This window comes from Ovis aries, chromosome 20 (genome assembly GCF_016772045.2).
Source record: "Ovis aries strain OAR_USU_Benz2616 breed Rambouillet chromosome 20, ARS-UI_Ramb_v3.0, whole genome shotgun sequence".
In the NCBI taxonomy this organism is placed as follows: domain Eukaryota; kingdom Metazoa; phylum Chordata; class Mammalia; order Artiodactyla; family Bovidae; genus Ovis; species Ovis aries.
In genome coordinates, this window is record NC_056073.1 from 25,735,338 (window position 1) to 25,755,592 (window position 20,255).

The 20,255-nt window shown below is 37.2% G+C and overlaps 1 protein-coding gene and 1 long non-coding RNA gene across 13 annotated transcripts in view; both read left to right on the forward strand.

Moving 5' to 3' along the window:
* The first annotated feature begins 7,505 nt into the window (after window positions 1–7,505).
* On the forward strand, window positions 7,506–14,818 carry LOC132658307 (uncharacterized). Its single transcript, XR_009597740.1, has 4 exons — window positions 7,506–7,521; window positions 8,480–8,500; window positions 11,389–11,409; window positions 14,597–14,818. It is a non-coding gene; the product is annotated as an uncharacterized LOC132658307 (long non-coding RNA).
* Window positions 14,819–18,773: 3,955 nt separating this feature from the next.
* Window positions 18,774–20,255, forward strand: part of LOC101121635 (butyrophilin subfamily 1 member A1-like) — a 51,392-nt gene continuing 49,910 nt past the window's right edge. For 3 of the 12 annotated variants that reach the window (XM_060403735.1, XM_060403738.1, XM_060403739.1), the window contains exon 1: window positions 18,775–18,930. In XM_060403735.1, the coding sequence (XP_060259718.1) occupies window positions 18,783–18,930 (148 nt within the window). In that variant the 5' untranslated portion in view covers window positions 18,775–18,782. Of the gene's footprint in view, window positions 18,931–20,255 lie in introns of all 12 variants that reach the window. The other 9 variants (XM_060403734.1, XM_060403744.1, XM_060403742.1 and 6 more) reach the window with 7 other exon arrangements.

Here is a 20,255-nt window from a genome sequence, read left to right on the forward strand (position 1 = left end):
TTTTGGACGGAGGGGTGCCTTTACTCTGCTGTTTTTCTATCTCTTTATAAGCATCTTTCTTATGTAAGTGTAGGTCTTTATTTTATTCTGAAAAATGTAGAAGCCTCAGTGAAAAATCAGCGCTTGTTATAAATACATCTTTATCCCAGGGGAAGTGCTACTCTTTCTCCTAATATGGTATCATTTTCCAGTTTAGTTGTTTTGACAGCAAATGGTGTATTCTAGTAAAACAATATTTACTCTCTTTGGTAAGATGGTCTTTGAACTTCATGGTTCCAAAATGTGTATCAATTAGAGCTCCAGACAAAACTATAGGAGTGTATAAAATCTTTTCCTCCTCCCTTCTTGATATTGTGTCCTCATATTGATTTGCTTCTTTCTCAATTATTTTATTCATGAATGTGAAGAAGTCAAAGGTAATTCCTATAAATGTATACCTGTGGATACATAAATGGATATTAGTGGGTTACATAGTGTTGAACACGACTGAAGTGGCTTAGCACACATGCATGCTATGGAAAAAATTGAGACCTTAGATATGATGCGTCTGTATGCATGAGTTTATGTGTACCTACATACAATGTATGCATACTTGTATGTGTGTGTGAGAATGTGTTTATCTGACTTGTGATACTATTAATTTGAAACATAAATTTTAAATTAATTGTACATTTGATTTGTATTTATATTATGTTTTTATTGATCTCCCCTTTTATTTTTCAGAAGATCCTCAGGAAAAAAATGGTAAAATCTCTCAAAACTTGCTACTCATAAAGTGCTTTCACATGATCGATTTCTTGAGCCCTTGAGATTCCCATATTCTTAATCTATACATCTTTCCTTGTTTTGTTCTTTTCCTACGTCTCTACCTTTCCCTCCCTAATTTTTAAGCTGCAGATCTTCAGATTATGTTCTCTTTCCTTAGTTTCTCTAGTAATCTTTTTCAGTTCTCACTTTTTCTGCTCCATATAATTTTTCCCATAATCATTATTATTTTCTGTCTTTCCATGACCTGTTATGGTTTCATTCATATGTGAAACGAATCACCAGTCCAGGTTCAATGCATGATACAGGATGCTCAGGGCTGGCGCACTGGGATGACCCAGAGGGATGGGATGGGGAGGGCAGAGGGATGCGGGTTTAGGATGGGGAACACGTGTACACCCGTGGTGGATTCATGTCAATGCATGGCAAAACCAATAAAATATTGTAAAGTAATTAGCCTCCAATTAAAATAAATAAATTTATATTAATTTAAAAAATTTAAAAAAAGATGATGTTGAGATGAAGAGAATTCAGTTGAAAGGCACACTGTTTCCATTCTGCATATTTTTCCAGAACACATTGCAAGATGGGAACTCTGGCACATATCTCAAGTTTAAGGGCTCATTTCTGTGCCAATGAAACTTGCCCAAACTAAAAGGGATGAGAAGTGATCTCACATACTGAGTGAAATTTGTCCATCCTTTGTTCTTTCAAACCTTATGAAATTTATGTTACAATCCACCAGACAATGAGAAATTAAGGCTTATTCTCTGTGACAGAATTTATTGTCCAAAGAATCCCAGGTGTAAAAATATTCCCCATGAGTATTCTCAGAATTTTTTTTAACCAAAACATTGTTTTGTAATTTGGGTATTTTCAGTGTCACATTTATCATTAACACAAACTGCGATTTCTATTAGATATGTAAAGAGGAGTTCTATAGCACAAGGAGTGTTCAATCATAGTGTATCTGTTAATTCTCAATTTTTCATGTGTAATGCATGGGCAGCTATTATTGTAAGTTTTTTAAAAACATATTTCTTATACACAAATACACTTCTTAGAAGGCTGAATGATCTCTTTTAATGAGTTTTTCAATGGAACTGTTAATTCAAAGAGAATTCAACTCAAGAATATACTGATTTATCATGTATGTAATCTTTATGTGACTATTGCCGCAGATAAAGTCGTGGACAGATGGGCAGCTTTATACTGTTTTTTTCATCTATTTCCAAGTATCTCGCTTATGAATAAGTGTGTATTTTCATTTTATTCTGAAAGATGTAGAGGGCAAAATACAAGACAAATGATTGCTATATCTTATATCCCAGAGAAACAGAATAGCATTTCAGTCTACTTCCTTGTGTGGTATACTGGCAATCTTGTTCCTTTTTCAATAAGGGGTATAGGGAAGTAAGACATACGCAGTTTTTTTCTGATTGGTGAGATGGCTTTCAATCTTGTAGCACCAATTCTCAGAAATGTGTGCCAGTGAGGATCGCAGTGAGAACTGTAACAGTCTTCGAAAGTCTGTCTTCCTTTCTTCTTGACATTGGGCCCTCATTTTTGATTAATAGTCTCTTTCTTGTTTTTATTTTCTCAATAAATATGAAGAAGAAAGTGGAAAATCACATTACTGTATTTCCCTGTGTACATAATCAAAGTATTATCTGCTTTTTGTATTTTCTCTAAACCCCTCAAATCATCATTCTCATTGGACTTACATATGTTTACTTTATTGTCTCCAAACTTATCTTTGCCCTGAAGGTAGCCATCATCATTTGCTATTCAAATACCCCACTCTGTTTCTTCTTTGATTTGTCTTTTTGTTGCAACCTATGCAGATATTCCTTTCGAGCCAGGCAATTTATTAAACAAATACATCTAAAGCATTGGCACTTCCCATAACGCAGATAGGAAAGTTTTGTCCAAGATACATCAGGTGATTTAACTTAAACCATTACAGTTACATTTCACTGCCATGTAACACTTCATTTCCTTCTTTTCATGGAATTTTATTAATAAGAACATTAATTAGGCATTTATTAAAAATAGAAACTTACAAAACACGGGTTATGTATGTATCAGTTGGTTAAAATGTGAATTGAGGTGCTCAGGTAAATTTCTCTGTAGTGTCTCTGGAAGCAGTGCTTCAAGATCCTCTCATCTAGTATTTATTGTGGAAAACATTTTGTATAATAAATAGAATCAAACAGTGCATGTAAATTGAAAACCAGTGTACTTATGAAATCATACAAATTGAATAATAAAACCCTAAGTAATGTCTAAAAGGATAAGGAACATTTTACAAGGCAACCATGAGAACTACTATTCTTAAAATTTTCCCGTAGACCACTAAATTTACTAATTTAATAACACTTTTATTTCAGGGAGTATCCCCTCAGGGTAAAACTGGCCCTATTTCACAGCATTTGTGTGTGTGTGTGCATCATTGTCCTCATTGGTTTATTATTATGTATAAATTTTGCATTAAATTTGAATTTTCTCTCATTCTTCTCCATGATATTTACATTGATCTCTCCATTTTCATTTCAGAACAACGTCAGACATCATACAGTAAAAAACCTCCTCCCCTCAGTAGAATGACTACTCTCCTGCTGCCTTAATATTCTCTGCTGTTTCATCTGATGTCAGTCACATGTTCATGCTTCTCCTGGGGGTCTACCTTTACTTTCTCAATTAACATCTTACAGACTTTTCCCAGATAAGTTTCTCTTCTTACAACTTTCTTCTTTTTATATTTTCTGTATTCCTTTCTTTTCATTCCAAAGTGCTCTTTCCCTATGACATTAGCTTTTTCTGTTTTCCAAGCATTTGCTATGATTTCACTCAAAGCAATGAGATAAAGTGCACTAGTCTGATAGGGACATCATTTCCATTTTGTACCTTTTCTTGGAACACATCCAATATTAGGATTCCTGTCACAGAGGTCACGTGCATGAACCGGTTTTCATACCACTGATGCTTTTATAATCTAAGAGATGAGAGGAGACTCTCATTTGCTGATTTCAGTTTGTCTAAAAAGGCATGTGTAAATTCTGATATGTGCATTGGTCAAAGATGAATTTGAGCCTCATTATTCCAATGGTATAGACCATATTACCTGAGCATTCCAAAATATATGAATATTTGGACCTTCCAGGTGGCTCAGTGTTAAAAATACACCTGCTAACACAGACATTCAGGTTCAGTCCCTGGGCAGAGAAGATCCCATGGAGAAGGAAATGGCAACCCACTCCAGCATTCTTGCCTAGGAAATTCCAGACAGAGGAGGCTGGTGGACTACAGTCCATGGGGTCGCAAAGTAGTTCAACACGACTCAGCAACTAAACAACAACAATAACATCTAGAATATACAAAGAATACTTATAAAGTATATGAATATTCTTTCATGATTCTCATGGAAATTTTCATTCTATTACAGTGCTGTTCTTTCTCTTTTACCTTTGCAATGAAACAATTTACTTTTATTAAACTTCAGTTCCTATTTTGTATTTGTAGAAAGAATTTAACAGGGTATGTTCAGTTGCTATGTACCTCTCAGACCATGAAGAATCTGCCTGCAATGCAGGAGATCCAGGTCCAATCCCTTGGTCTGGAAGATCCCCTGGAAGGGGAAATGGCAACCCACTCCAGTATTCTTGCCTGGAGAATCCCATGGACAGAGGAGCCTGGCAGGCTACAGTGCGTGGTTCACAAAGAGTCAGACACGACTGAGTGACTAACATTTTTACTTTTCTGATTTCTCAATTTTTCCTGTGAAAGACATAGAAATCATTACTGTGGGATTTTGCCTAAGATATTGTCTTACAATACAAATATAATGCAATTAGAACTTTAACAGGTTCCATGTATTTGTATTTTTAAATATTTTCTATTTCAAAGGAAATTCAACTATATATTGATTTAATATTTCAATGAAGCTGTATGTAATGCACAGATTATTGGGGAATGGTGGCTTTGACCTATTCTTTCTCTTTGCAAGTATCTCTTTTTGGTAATGAATGTATGTTTTCCTTTTACTCTGAAAAAGGTGGAAAGCCCAATACACACCAATGATTGGCATATCCCATAACCTGGAATAATAGGCAAATTTGGCCTTGGAATGAGGAATGAAGCAGGGCAAAGACTAACAGAGTTTTGCCAAGAGAACACACTGGTCATAGCAAACACCCTCTTCCAACAACACAAGAGAAGACTCTACACATGGACATAACCAGATGGTCAACACCAAAGTCAGATTGATTATATTCTTTGCAGCCAAAGATGGAGAAGCTCTATACAGTCAGCAAAAACAAGACCAGGAGCTGACTGCGGCTCAGATCATGAACTCCTTATTACCAAATTCACACTTAAATTGAAGGAAGTAGGGAAAACTGCTAGACCATTCAGGTATGACCTAAATCAAAACCCTTATGATTATACAGTGGAAGTGAGAAATAGATTTAAGGGCCTAGATCTGATCGATAGAGTGCCTGATGAACTATGGAATGAGGTTCGAGACATTGTACGAGAGACAGGGATCAAGAACATCCCCATGGAAAAGAAATGAAATAAAGCAAAATGGCTGTCTGGGGAGGCCTTACAAATAGCTGTGCAAAGAAGATAAGCAAAAAGCAAAGGAGAAAAGGAAAGATATAAGCATCTGAATGCAGAGTTCCAAAGAATAGCAAGAAGAGATAAGAAAGCCTTCTTCAGCGATCAATGCCAAGAAATAGAGGAAAATAACAGAATGGGAAAGACTAGAGATCTCTTCAAGAAAATTAGAGATACCAAGGGAACATTTCATGCAAAGATGGGCTCAATAAAGGACAGAAAGGGTCTGGACCTAACAGAAGCAGAAGATATTAAGAAGAGGTGGCAAGAATACACAGAAGAACTGTACTAAAAGGTGTTCACAGCCCGGATAATCACCATGGTGTGATCACTCATCTAGAGCCAGACATCCTGGAATGTGAAGTCAAGTGGGCCTTAGATAGCATCACTACAAACAAAGCTAGTGGAGATGATGGAATTCCAGTGGAGCTATTTCAAATCCTAAAAGATGATGCTGTGAAAGTGCTGCACTCAATATGCCAGCAAATTTGGAAAACTCAGCAGTGGCCACAGGACTGGAAAAGGTCAGTTTTCATTCCAATTCCAAAGAAAGGCAATGCCAAAGAATGCTCAACTACCGCACAATTGTACTCATCTCACATGCTAGTAAAGTAATGCTCAAAATTCTCCAAGCCAGGCTTCAGCAATACCTGAACTGTGAACTTCCAGATGTTCAAGCTGGTTTTAGAAAAGGCAGATGAACCAGAGATCAAATTGCCAATATCCGCTGGATCATGGAAAAGCAAGAGAGTTCCAGAAAAATATCTATTTCTGCTTTATTGACTGTGTCAAAGCCTTTGACTCTGTGGATCAGAATCAACTATGGGAAATTCTGAAAGAGATGGGAATACCAGAGCACCTGACCTACCTCTTGAGAAATCTGTATGCAGGTCAGGAAGCAACAGTTAGAACTGGACATGGAACAACAGACTGGTTCCAAATAGGAAAAGGAGGACGTCAAGGCTGTATATTGTCACCCTGCTTATTTAACTTATATGCAGAGTACCTCCTGAGAAATGCTGGACTGGAAGAAACACAAGCTGGAATCAAGATTGCCGGGAGAAATATCAATCACCTCAGATATGCAGATGACACCACCCTTATGGCAGAAAGTGAAGAAGACCTAAAAAGCCTCTTGATGAAAGTGAAAGAAGAGAGTGAAAAAGTTGGCTTAAAGCTCAACATTCAGAAAACGAAGATCATGGCATCTGGTCCCATCACTTCATGGGGAATAGATGGGGAAACAGTGGAAACAGTGTCAGACTTTATTCTGGGGGGCTCCAAAATCACTGCAGATGGTGGCTGCAACCATGAAATTAAACGACGCTTACTCCTTGGAAGAAAAGTTATGACCAACTTAGATAGCATATTCAAAAGCAGAGACATTACTTTGCCGACTAAGGTCTGTCTAGTCAAGGCTATGGTTTTCCTGTGGTCATGTATGGATGTGAGAGTTGGACTGTGAAGAGGGCTGAGCACCAAAGAATTGATGCTGTTGAACTGTGGTTTTGGAGAAGACTCTTGAGAGTCCCTTGGACTGCAAGGAGATCCAACCAGTCCATTCCGAAGGAGATCAACCCTGGGATTTCTTTGGAAGGAATGATGCTAAAGCTGAAGCTCCAGTACTTTGGCCACCTCATGTGAAGAGCTGACTCATTGGAAAAGACTCTGATTCTGGGAGGGATTGGGAGCAGGAGGAGAAGGGGATGACAGAGGATGAGATGGCTGGATGGCATCACTGACTCGATGGGCGTGAGTCTGAGTGAACTCCGGGAGTTGGTGATGGACAGGGAGGCCTGGTGTGCTGCAATTCATGGGGTCGCAGAGAGTCGGACATGACTGAGCCGCTGAACTGAACTGTCCTTTAACCTGGAGGAAGGGCTATCATACTGCCTTGCAGTCTATAGTTTTCACATTATCTCTTTGTCATCAGGAGGTGCATCATGTACAGAAGTTCAAAAATCTTTCTTTGATTGTTGAGATTTTTTTGAACATTGCAGTCTGTATTCTCAGAATACAGCTCTCAGAAACCACTTTGGAAGTATTTGAAAGTTTTGTCCTCCTTCTTTCTGACATCATGACTAATTTTGAATAAATTCTTTCTTTTTTTTTTAATTGATAAAGGTGAAGGGGAGCAAGGTAAGTCCTATAAGTGTGTTTCCCTGTATGTAAACATGGTTTCATCTGTTACCTGTGCCTTTCACTTCAACTTCTAAAGATCATTTTTCTCGACTCTAAGTTGTGAATATTTACATGATTTTTTTTTCTGAGTCTTATCTTTTCAACTAAGGGTTTCATCTTCATTTGCTATTAAATTATTTTCCCAGTACTGTTATTTGATTTGTTCTGTTATTATAATGAGGCAGGCATTCCTTTTCAGTCAAGTAAATTTTACTAATCCTAGTCCTCTGTAGCCATTAGGGTTTTCAAAGCGGCTGAAGTGAAAGTTTTGTCCAAGATATACCTAAGTCACTTGATTCAGACCCACTTCACAATCATTATTTTATTTTTCTTCTCAAGGAACTTAAGAGAAATTTTATTTAGGAAAAGAGAACTTCAAACACAGTGTTATGTATTCATATTTTATGAAAATATTTTTAATGGTGGAGCCCAGCAATATATTCTATAGTATCACTAGAAGTAGTGGTAGATCCTCCAATTCAGTGTTTGTGGCTACTTTACATCACTTAGATGTAATAACCAAAATGAATCTACATATTAACTAAAAGACAAAGTACTTATCACATCATACAAACTGAATGATAAAAGCCTAGCTGTATCAAATAGGATGAGGAACTTTTTAAAGGGTACCATGAGAACTGAAGTTTCTTAAATGTTCTATCAAATCAGAATACTCATCCATTTTATGCCCATTTTCATTCTGAGAAAAACATTCTTTGGGAAAATTTTGAGCTCTCAGCCACTGGACATGTGTATATTATGGGAGTGTGTGCATGTTCATGCAGTGGTATGTACATGTGTGTATTTGTGTGCACATCCATGTGGTTCACTTTGAAACATAAGTTTTTCATTGCATTTAAATTACTTTCCCATTTTTATATTGTACTTACTTTGATCTCTTTATTTTCTCTTTCAGAAAGACCTGCAATGACAGTAGGTAAATTTTCAAAAAACCTGTTGCTCCCAACTCCATTAAAATGATGGTTTCTCAATGTATTAACATTTTCTGCCTTTTAATCTGTATCTACTATTGGCCTGCTCATCTCCTGAATGTCTACATTTCCCTCCCAATTAAATGATTATACACTTCTTTCTTAAGTGACCTAAAGTTAGTGTCATTTTAGTTTCCCAAAGTTCCTTTATTTTCCATTCCTGCTTTTTAATTTCCAAACCATTCTTTACCTCTGGATATTGGCTTTTCCAGACACTTGCAGTCATTTCACTGAGTAGTTGGTGAGACGAAGGGCATTAGTCTGATAGGTACATTTTGTTTTCCCTTCTGAAACACATCCAAAGATAGGATGTCCATCACACATATCAGGTTCAAGGAACCATTTCTATGGCAATGATACTTACCAAACATTTAGAGATCAGAGAAGATGTCTATCATGTGGGTAATGTTTTTCCATGTATTGTGCACTCAGACATGAGTAGACATCAATCATTAGTTAATTTGAATCTGAAGCTCATTTATCCAGTTCTCTTTGCCTTATTCTCCAAGCATTTTCTGGTATACAAATAATTTTAAATGATTCTCCTGGAAAATAGTAGTATTGTCTGAAGTTTGGAAGCATTATGACTCCAGTTTCGTTCTCTTTCCTCAGGATTGCTTTGGCAATTCTGGGTCTTCTGTCATTTCATAGAAATTTCAGTATTATTTGCTAGAGTTCTGTGAAAAACATCATAAGTAATTTTTAGGGATCACATTAAACTTTTTATTGCTTTGTGTAGTGTGGACATTTTCGGAGAAGGCAATGGCATCCCACTCCAGTATTCTTGCCTGGGAAATCCCATGGACAGAGGAGCCTGGTAGGCTGCAGTCCATGGGGTCATGAAGAGTCAGGCTCGACTGAGCAAATTCACTTTCACTGTTCACTTTCATGCATTGGAGAAGGAAATGGCAACCCACTGCATTGTTCTTGCCTGGAGAATCCCAGCAACGGCAGAGCCTGGTGGGCTGCTGTCTATGGGGCCACACAGAGTCAGACACGACTGAAGCTACTTGGCAGCAGCAGTAGCAGTATGGACATTTTAGCAGTATTATTACTTATAATCCAAGAACATGGAATATCTTTCCATTTTTTAAATTGATTTCAATCAGAAATATAATTTTTACTGATTAATGTGTTTTGGGTAATGATGTATTACAACTGTATTTTAGATTTCAATGGAATTCACTTCAAAAATTCATCTATTTAATGAGCACATGGCTACTGCTACAGATAGAGTTTAAAGATATAGACTTTGAAATAGGCAATTCTATCCTTTTAGTTTCCCTGTTGAAAGACAGGGAAACTATTTTTTTTAATAGTAATAAACTAATTTTAATAAACTATTTTTAAAAATAATAACAAGCTATTATTTTATCTTACAAACTGAATCAGTTTAGTCCAGTTCAGTCACTCAGTGTTATCTGACTCTTTGCGACCTTTGGACTACAGACACCAGGCATCCCTGTCATCACCAAATCCCAGAGCTTACTCAAACTCATGTCCATTGAGTCGGTGATGCCATCCAACCATCTCATCCTCTGTTGTCCCCTTCTCCTCCCACCTTCAATCGTTCCCAGCATCAAGGTCTCTTCCAGTGAGTCAGTTCTTCATATCTGGTGGCCAAAGGATTGGAGTTTCAGTTTCAACATCAGTCATTCCAATGGATATTCAGGACTGATTTCCTTTAGGTTTGACTGTTTGGATCTCCTTGCTCTCCAACAGACTCTCAAGAGTCTTCCCCAACAGCACAGTTCAAAAGCATCAATTCTTTGGTGCTAAGCTTTCTGTATAGTTCAGATCCTCACATCCATACATGACTACTAGAAAAACCATAGCTTTGACTAGACGGACCTTCGTTGGCAAAGTAATGTCTCTGCTTTTTGATATGCTCTCTCAGTTGGTCAGAGCTTTTCTTCCAAGAAACAAGCTTCTTTTAGTTTCATGACTGCAGTCATCATCTGCAGTGATTTTGGATCCCAAGAAAATAAAGTCTCTCACTGTTTCCATTGCTTCCCCATCTATTTGTCATGAAGTGATGGGACGGAATGCCATGGTCTTAGTCTTCTAACGTTGAATTTTAAGCCAACTTTTTCACTCTCCCTTTTAACTTTCATCAAGAGGCTACTTACTTCTTTGCTTTCTATAATAAGGGTGGTGCCATCTGCATATCTGAGGTTACTGATATTTCTTCCAGCAATCTTAATTCTAGTTTGTGCTTCATCCAGCCCAGTGTTTCTCATAATGTACTCTACATATAAGTTAAATAAGCAGGGTGACAATATGCAGCCTGGATATACTCCTTTCCTCAGTTGGAATCATTCTGTTGTTCTATGTCCAGTTCTTACTGTTGCTTCTTGACCTGCATACATATTTCTCAGGAGGCAGGTCATGTGGTCTGGTATGCCCATCTCTTTAAGAATTTTCCACATTAAGATGGGCACCATAAAGGGCAGAAATGATATGGACCTAACAGAAGCACAAACTGAATAATGAACGCCTAATTCATGTCAAAAGAGACTATGAAGTATTTAAAAAGATTACTTCTAGAATTAAAATTCCTAAAGTTCTTTCTCAATATAGTAAAATAACTTTCTTTATGCCCCTCTCAAGTTCTAGAACTATTCCTTGAGCAAAGTGAGGGTTTGGTCATTCTGAATGTGTTAAACGTGTGTGTGTGCTTCTGTGTATATTTATGTTCCATATGTGTCTTACTGTTCTGTATTTGTATGAATTAGACTAAGAATAACTTTGATTTTTACAAGCAATATTTTAAATAAAGTGAATTGTCTCTGTTTTTTTAATAATTACATAGACTTCTCATTTTATTTTTCAGGGGATCTTCTAAAAAGATTTGGTAAATATTTCTGACACTTTCTACCCCATAAACCTATAATAATTGTAACATTGTCTGCCTTTCTCTTTATATTTCATTCATTGACTCAGTTTTCTCCCTTCATTTACCAATATTTTGCATAGACTACAACCATTGTAATTTTTTCTGTTTTATGTAATTCTATCTCTTCCCATTCCTTGGTTTCATTGGAGACCTTATATTTCTGTAAATATCAGCTTTTAAAAAATTCATATGTCTCCAGGTACTTGTTGATTTGATTTCGATTTTTGTAAAATTGAGGTATGTTAGGCTGATCACCACATCACTTCCATCCTGTGTACATTCTCATGCAAATAACCACTGATGTAGAATCTCTATGACTTGTCAAGATCAAGGGACAATATCCATACAATTGATACTAACCAAAAACTTAAGTGAGAAGAAAACTCCAAATTTGCTAAGTAAAGCTTCTCTACCTTCTGCTCCTCCAAAGACGATAAATTCTGATGTCATTCATTGGTCAAGTGTGAGCTCTAAGCTAAGTCTCCGATAAACCTTGATGTTATTAACCACTTGTTCTGAGGTTAATCAATGTTTTACCTAATATTGTGTTTTCTTTCAAAATTACTAGTTTTTGAAAATCTGCATTTTTTTCTTAACTTGTTTAAGAATTTCCCAAAAGGAAATTAAAGAGCCCTAAAGAAGGCTCATTTCATAACATATTTCTCATTAATGAAATGTCGTGTTAGTGAAAAAAAATAGTGATTTTTTTCCTTGGAAACTTTTAAAAGAGTTTTTAAGAAAACATGAATTCACCCAAACCCATGTTCATCAAATCGGTGATGCCATCCAGCCATCTCATCCTCTATCATCTCCTTCTCCTCCTGCCCCCAATTTCTCCCAGCATCAGGGTCTTTTCTCATGAGTCAGCTCTTTGCATCAGGCAAAGTGTTGGAGCTTCAGCTTAAACATCAGTCCTTCCAATGCACACCCAGGACTGATCTCCTTTAGAATGGACTGGCTGGATCTCCTTGCAGTCCAAAAGGACTCTCAAGAGTCTTCTCCAACACCACAGTTCAAAAGCATCAATTCTTCGGTGCTCAGCTTTCTTCACAGTTCAACTCTCACATCCATACATGACCACTAGAAAAACCATAGCCTTGACTAGACGGATCTTTGTTGGCAAAGTAATGTCTCTGCCTTTGAATATGCTATACAGTTTGGTCATAACTTTCCTTGCAAGGAGTAAGCGTCTTTTAATTTCATGCATGCTAAGTGACTTCAGTCGTGTCTGACTCTGTATGACCCCATAGACGGCAGCCCACCAGGCTCCCCCGTCCCTGGGATTCTCCAGGCAAGAACACTGGAGTGGGTTGCCATTGCCTTCTCCAATGCATGAAAGTGAAAAGTGAAAGTGAAGTCGCTCAGACTCTTTGTGACCCGTGGACTGTAGCCTACCAAGCTCCTCCATCCAGGGGATTCTCCAGGCAAGAATACTGGAGTGAGTTGCCATTTCCCTCTCCAAATTTCATGCATCAGTTCATTCAGGGCAGTTCAGTTACTCAGTCGTGTCCGACTCTTTGCGACCCTATGAATTGCAGCACACCAGGCCTCCCTGTCCGTCACCAACTCCGGGAGTTCACCCAGACTTGCATCCATCCAGTCAGTGATGCCATCCAGCCATCTCATCCTCACCCAAATAGCCTATTTTGTCTTACAAACTGAAAAAGACAACCAAACTAATGACAAACATAAGAAATTTTTGAAAAGGTAAATTCTAGAAAGAAGTTTCTAAATATATTTCTAAGTATAATACATTTTATATATCAGCTTATGTCCCTCTCCATTTCTGGAGAATATCCTTTAGCAAGAGCATGGTTTGCCAATGTGGATTTATGAGCTTATGTGTGTGTTCTTATATATTCTCATGTTCCATAAGGGTTTTCCTATTCTGTGTGTATATCTGCATATTAATTATTTTATAGTAAACACAGATATCTATAAAATTTTTCAATAATATTGAATTATCTTTTTGTTTCTTTTGATATTTAAATTTTATTTTTCAGATTTTTTGGAGGAAAAAAATCAATAAATTTTTCTGACACTCTTTGCCCATAACCTTTAAATGGACGCTAACATTCTCTGCCTTTCTATGCATATGCCACCCATGGCTCACCTTTCCCTCCTAATTTTCTACATATAGGCTATGCTGTATTAATTTCCTTCATCTCTTTTTATAAATTCCTTCCTTTTGCATTTATTGTTTTTCATTTCTTGTTTTTTATTTCATATCTTTTCTTCTCTGTAAACACAAGGGCCTTATTGTATGTGTTGCCAGTGAAGTGCCCTTATTTTATTATGATTTTTGTAGCCATGAGAGATATTAAGCAGAGTATTATAAGTTTGCATTCTGTAATTGTTATTCACTTTCCTCCATTAGTACTTCTGTGATTTCTCATTTTGATGTAATTTAGACAGATATTACTTTTGTGTCAACTAAATGTGAATAATGGTACTTTTCATACTTTTGCATTCTCAAGCTATTGGAGAATGGGTTTTCTCCAGTATATGCTCAATTGTTTGATTTACAACTAATTTCATTACCATTTAAAGTAATTAAATCCCTTTTTTGTGTGATTTCATGAAGACATGCATCACGCAGGTTTGAGCTAAAGTAGAAATTCAGGAGTTTTGTTACAGGAGTTTTTGTGTTCACTAGTTGACCTAAGTATGAATTGAATCATATGGGAAATGAACCAGGCATTTTCTCTATGGCAGAGATTCAGAATGTTATTTCAATGTTCATGTCTTCTTAATACATCTTTGCTTTTACAATAATAAACTTGATCGCATCTACTTAATAACTGACAAGGAACATATTGGAGCTAATAAAGAGACTACTAATATCTAAATAGGTAGCAAATATATTTTAAGGTAAACTTCAAAATTATTACTTTAATATTTTTCCTCACTTAAGACACATAATCTTATCTCTTACTCTATTGTCATATAAGAGAATAGTCCCCTGAGAAAATGAGCTCTCACCTATTCTGTGTGTGTGTGTTGTGCGTGTGTGCTTGCAGTGTGTGTGTTTTATATGTTTTCAAATAGTTATAATTTTAAATACAAATTTTTTGATATATTTTGTTTTTTTCTTGTTCCATTTCCATAATATTGACCTTAAACTTGTCATTTTATTTTTATATAGAACCTCAGGAAAGAAATGGTACGTATGCTAAAATCCTGCTGCTCACAAACCCTTTTACATGGTGGGCTTCTTGAGACCTTAACATTCCCAGTCTCTTAATCTTTATGCTTTCCTTTTCTTATCCTTCTCCTTAATTTGTACATTTACCCCAAGTAATTATGTCTTACATGATAATTCTATTTTAAGGGGAACTCAATTCAAGTATATATTGATTTAAGGCTTCTATAAAACCATGTATGAATTTAACAGTGCAGAAAGTATTGTACAATGGTGCCTTTAATCTATACTTTCTGTCTCTTTCAAGTATCTCTTTGTATGCCTGTGTATTTTCCTTTATTCTGAAAAAGTAAAAGCCCAATAGAAATCAGTGCTTGATGTATTCCATAGCCTTTAACTCAGGCTTCCCAGCTGGCATTCATGGTAAAGAACTCTCTTGCCAATGCAGGAGACATGAGATGCGGGTTCAATCCATGGATTGGCAAGATCCCCTGGAGGAGGAAATGGCAACTCACCCCAATATTCTTGCCTGGAGAATCCCATGAACAGAGGAGCCAGGCAGGCTACAGTCCATAGCGTCACAAAGAGCCAGACATGGCTGAAGCAGCTTAGCATGCGCACACATAGCTTTTAACTCAGAGGGAGTGCTGTTCCACTGCCTTGCATTCTGTGATTTCTGCTTAGTCTCTCTGTCATTAAGAGATATATAGAAGTGAAATAAATCTTCCTTTGGTTAGTGTATGGCCTTTGAATACTATTGCACTTTCAATTCTCAAAAGACAACTGTCAGAAACAAATTTGAAAAAGCTTGAAAGGTTTGTCCTCCTTTGTGGTATTGGGCTTCATTTTTATTGAATGGATTCTTTCTTTTAGTTATTGACAAAGGTGAAGAAAAAAAAGTCCCATAAATATGTTTCCCTGTGTCCCTAAGCATGGTTCAACTGTTTTGTTGTTGTTTGATCAAGAAGTGATGTCTGATTTTCTTCAGTCCAATGGACTGTAATCCACCAGGCTCCTCTTCATGGCATTTCCCAGGCAAGAATACTGAAGTGGGTTGCATTTCCTTCTCCAGGGATCTTCCCAAACCATGGATCAAACAGGCATCTGCTGCTTGGCAGGTGGATTTTTACCAGAGTCTGGTTTCAGCTGTTACTTGTATTAATACCTTTAATTCGACTTCCAAACATCATTTTTCTCAACTCTAATATATGCATACTTTACAAGATTTTTCTCTCCACTCTGATCTTTGCAAGTAAGGGCTCCATCTTCATTAACTATTCAATTATCCCCTAGTATTGCTATTTAATTTGTCATATTGAGAATAGTAAGGAGAGATAAGAAAGCCTTTCTCAGCAATCAATGCAAAGAAATAGAGGAAACAAACAGAATGGGAAAGACTAGAGATCTCTCCAAGAAAATTAGAGATACCAAGGGAACATTTCATGCAAAGATGGGCTCAATAAAGGACAGAAACGGTTGGACCTAACAGAAGCAGAAGATATTAAGAAGAGGTGGCAAGAATACACTGAAGAACTGTACAAAAAGATCTTCATGACTCAGATAATCATGATGGTGTGATCACTCACCTAGAGCCAGATATCCTGGAATGTGAAGTCAAGTGGGCCTTAGAAAGCATCACTATGAACAAAGCTAGTGGAGGTAATGGAATTCCAGTGGAGCTATTTCAAATCCTAAAAGATGATGCTGTGAAAGTGCTACACTCAGTACGCTGGCAAACTTGGAAAACTCAGCAGTGGCCACAGGACTGGAAAATGTCGCTTTTCATTCCAATCCCAAAGAAAGGCAATGCCAAAGAGTGCTCAAACTACCACACAATTGCACTCATCTCACACGCAAGTAAAGTCACGCTCAAAATTCTCCAAACCAGGCTTCAGCAATACATGAACCATAAACTTCCAGAAAAGGAAGTTTTAGAAAAGGCAGAGGAACCAGAGATCAAATTGCCAACATCTGCTGGATCATTGAAAGAGCAAGAGAGTTTGACTATGCCAAAGCCTTTGACTGTGGGAATCACAATAAACTGTGGAAAATTCTGAATGAGGTGGGAATACCAGACCACCTGACCTGCTGCTTGAGAAACCTGTATGCAGGTCAGGAAGCAACAGTTAAAACTGGACAGGGAAAAACAGACTGGTTCCAAATAGGAAAAGGAGTACGTCAAGGCTGTATATTGTCACCCTGCTTATTTAACTTATTTGCAGAGTACCTCCTGAGAAACGCTGGACTGGAAGAAACACAAGCTGGAATCAAGATTGCCGGGAGAAATATCAATCAGCTCAGATATGCAGATGACACCACCCTTATGGCAGAAAGTGAAGAAGACCTAAAAAGCCTCTTGATGAAAGTGAAAGAAGAGAGTGAAAAAGTTGGCTTAAAGCTCAACATTCAGAAAACGAACATCATGGCATCTGGTCCCATCACTTCATGGGGAATAGATGGGGAAACAGTGGAAACAGTGTCAGACTTTATTTTGGGGGGCTCCAAAATCACTGCAGATGGTGGCTGCAACCATGAAATTAAAAGACGCTTACTCCTTGGAAGAAAAGTTATGACCAACTTAGATAGCATATTCAAAAGCAGAGACATTACTTTGCCTACTAAGGTCTGTCTAGTCAAGGCTATGGTTTTTCCTGTGGTCATGTATGGATGTGAGAGTTGGACTGTGAAGAGGGCTGAGCACCAAAGAATTGATGCTTTTGAACTATGGTGTTGGAGAAGACTCTTGAGAGTCCCTTGGACTGCAAGGAGATCCAACCAGTCCATTCCGAAGGAGATCAACCCTGGGATTTCTTTGGAAGGAATGATGCTAAAGCTGAAACTCCAGTACTTTGGTCACCTCATGTGAAGAGCTGACTCATTGGAAAAGACTCTGATTCTGGGAGGGATTGGGAGCAGGAGGAGAAGGGGATGACAGAGGATGAGATGGCTGGATGGCATCACTGACTCGATGGGCGTGAGTCTGAGTGAACTCCGGGAGTTGGTGATGGACAGGGAGGCCTGGTGTGCTGCAATTCATGGGGTCGCAGAGAGTCGGACATGACTGAGCCGCTGAACTGAACTGTCCTTTAACCTGGAGGAAGGGCTATCATACTGCCTTGCAGTCTATAGTTTTCACATTATCTCTTTGTCATCAGGAGGTGCATCATGTACAGAAGTTCAAAAATCTTTCTTTGATTGTTGAGATGGTCTTTGAACATTGCAGTCTGTATTCTCAGAATACAATCTCAGAAACCACTTTGGAAGTATTTGAAAGTTTTGTCCTCCTTCTTTCTGACATCATGACTAATTTTGAATAAATTCTTTCTTTTTTTTTAATTGATAAAGGTGAAGGGGAGCAAGGTAAGTCCTATAAGTGTGTTTCCCTGTATGTAAACATGGTTTCATCTGTTACCTGTGCCTTTCACTTTAACTTCTAAAGATCATTTTTCTCGACTCTAAGTTGTGAATATTTACATGATTTTTTTTTCTGAGTCTTATCTTTTCAATTAAGGGTTTCATCTTCATTTGCTATTAAATTATTTTCCCAGTACTGTTATTTGATTTGTTCTGTTATTATAATGAGGCAGGCATTCCTTTTCAGTCAAGTAAATTTTACTAATCCTAGTCCTCTGTAGCCATTAGGGTTTTCAGAGCGGCTGAAGTGAAAGTTTTGTCCAAGATATACCTAAGTCACTTGATTCAGACCCACTTCACAATCATTATTTTATTTTTCTTCTCAAGGAACTTAAGAGAAATTTTATTTAGGAAAAGAGAACTTCAAACACAGTGTTATATATTCATATTTTATGAATATATTTTTTAAGGTGGAGCCCAGCAATATATTCTATAGTATCACTAGAAGTAGTGGTAGATCCTCCAATTCAGTGTTTGTGGCTACTTTACATCACTTAGATGTAATAACCAAAATGAATCTACATATTAACTAAAAGACAAAGTACTTATCACATCATACAAACTGAATGATAAAAGTCTAGCTGTATCAAATAGGATGAGGAACTTTTTAAAGGGTACCATGAGAACTGAAGTTTCTTAAATGTTCTATCAAATCAGAATACTCATCCATTTTATGCCCATTTTCATTCTGAGAAAAACATTCTTTGGGAAATTTTTGAGCTCTCAGCCACTGGACATGTGTATATTATGGGAGTGTGTGTGTTCATGCAGTGGTATGTACATGTGTGTATTTGTGTGCACATCCATGTGGTTCACTTTGAAACATAAGTTTTTCATTGCATTTAAATTACTTTCCCATTTTTATATTGTACTTACTTTGATCTCTTTATTTTCTCTTTCAGAAAGACCTGCAATGACAGTAGGTAAATTTTCAAAAAACCTGTTGCTCCCAACTCCATTAAAATGATGGTTTCTCATTGCATTACCATTTTCTGCCTTTTAATCTGTATCTACTATTGGCCTGCTCATCTCCTGAATGTCTACATTTCCCTCCCAATTAAATGATTATACACTTCTTTCTTAAGTGACCTAAAGTTAGTGTCATTTTAGTTTCCCAAAGTTCCTTTATTTTCCATTCCTGCTTTTTAATTTCCAAACCATTCTTTACCTCTGGATATTGGCTTTTCCAGACACTTGCAGTCATTTCACTGAGTAGTTGGTGAGACGAAGGGCATTAGTCTGATAGGTACATTTTGTTTTCCCTTCTGAAACACATCCAAAGATAGGATGTTCGTCACACATATCAGGTTCAAGGAACCATTTCTATGGCAATGATACTTACCAAACATTTAGAGATCAGAGAAGATGTCTATCATGTGGGTAATGTTTTTCCATGTATTGTCCACTCAGACATGAGTAGACATCAATCATTAGTTAATTTGAATCTGAAGCTCATTTATCCAGTTCTCTTTGCCTTATTCTCCATGCATTTTCTGGTATACAAATAATTTTAAATGATTCTCCTGGAAAATAGTAGTATTGCCTGAAGTTTAGAAGCATTATGACTCCAGTTTCGTTCTCTTTCGTCAGGATTGCTTTGGCAATTCTGGGTCTTCTGTCATTTCATAGAAATTTCAGTATTATTTGCTAGAGTTCTGTGAAAAACATCATAAGTAATTTTTAGGGATCACATTGAACTTTTTATTGCTTTGTGTAGTATGGACATTTTCGGAGAAGGCAATGGCATCCCACACCAGTATTCTTGCCTGGGAAATCCCATGGACAGAGGAGCCTGGTAGGCTGCAGTCCATGGGGTCATGAAGAGTCGGACTTGACTGAGCAAATTCACTTTCACTGTTCACTTTCATGCATTGGAGAAGGAAATGGCAACCCACTGCATTGTTCTGGCCTGGAGAATCCCAGCAACGGCAGAGCCTGGTGGGCTGCTGTCTATGGGGCCACACAGAGTCAGACACGACTGAAGCTACTTGGCAGCAGCAGTAGCAGTATGGACATTTTAGCAGTATTATTACTTATAATCCAAGAACATGGAATATCTTTCCATTTTTTAAATCGATTTCAATCAGAAATATAATTTTTACTGATTAATGTATTTTGGGTAATGATGTATTACAACTGTATTTTAGATTTCAATGGAATTCACTTCAAAAATTCATCTATTTAATGAGCACATGGCTACTGCTACAGATAGAGTTTAAAGATATAGACTTTGAAATAGGCAATTCTA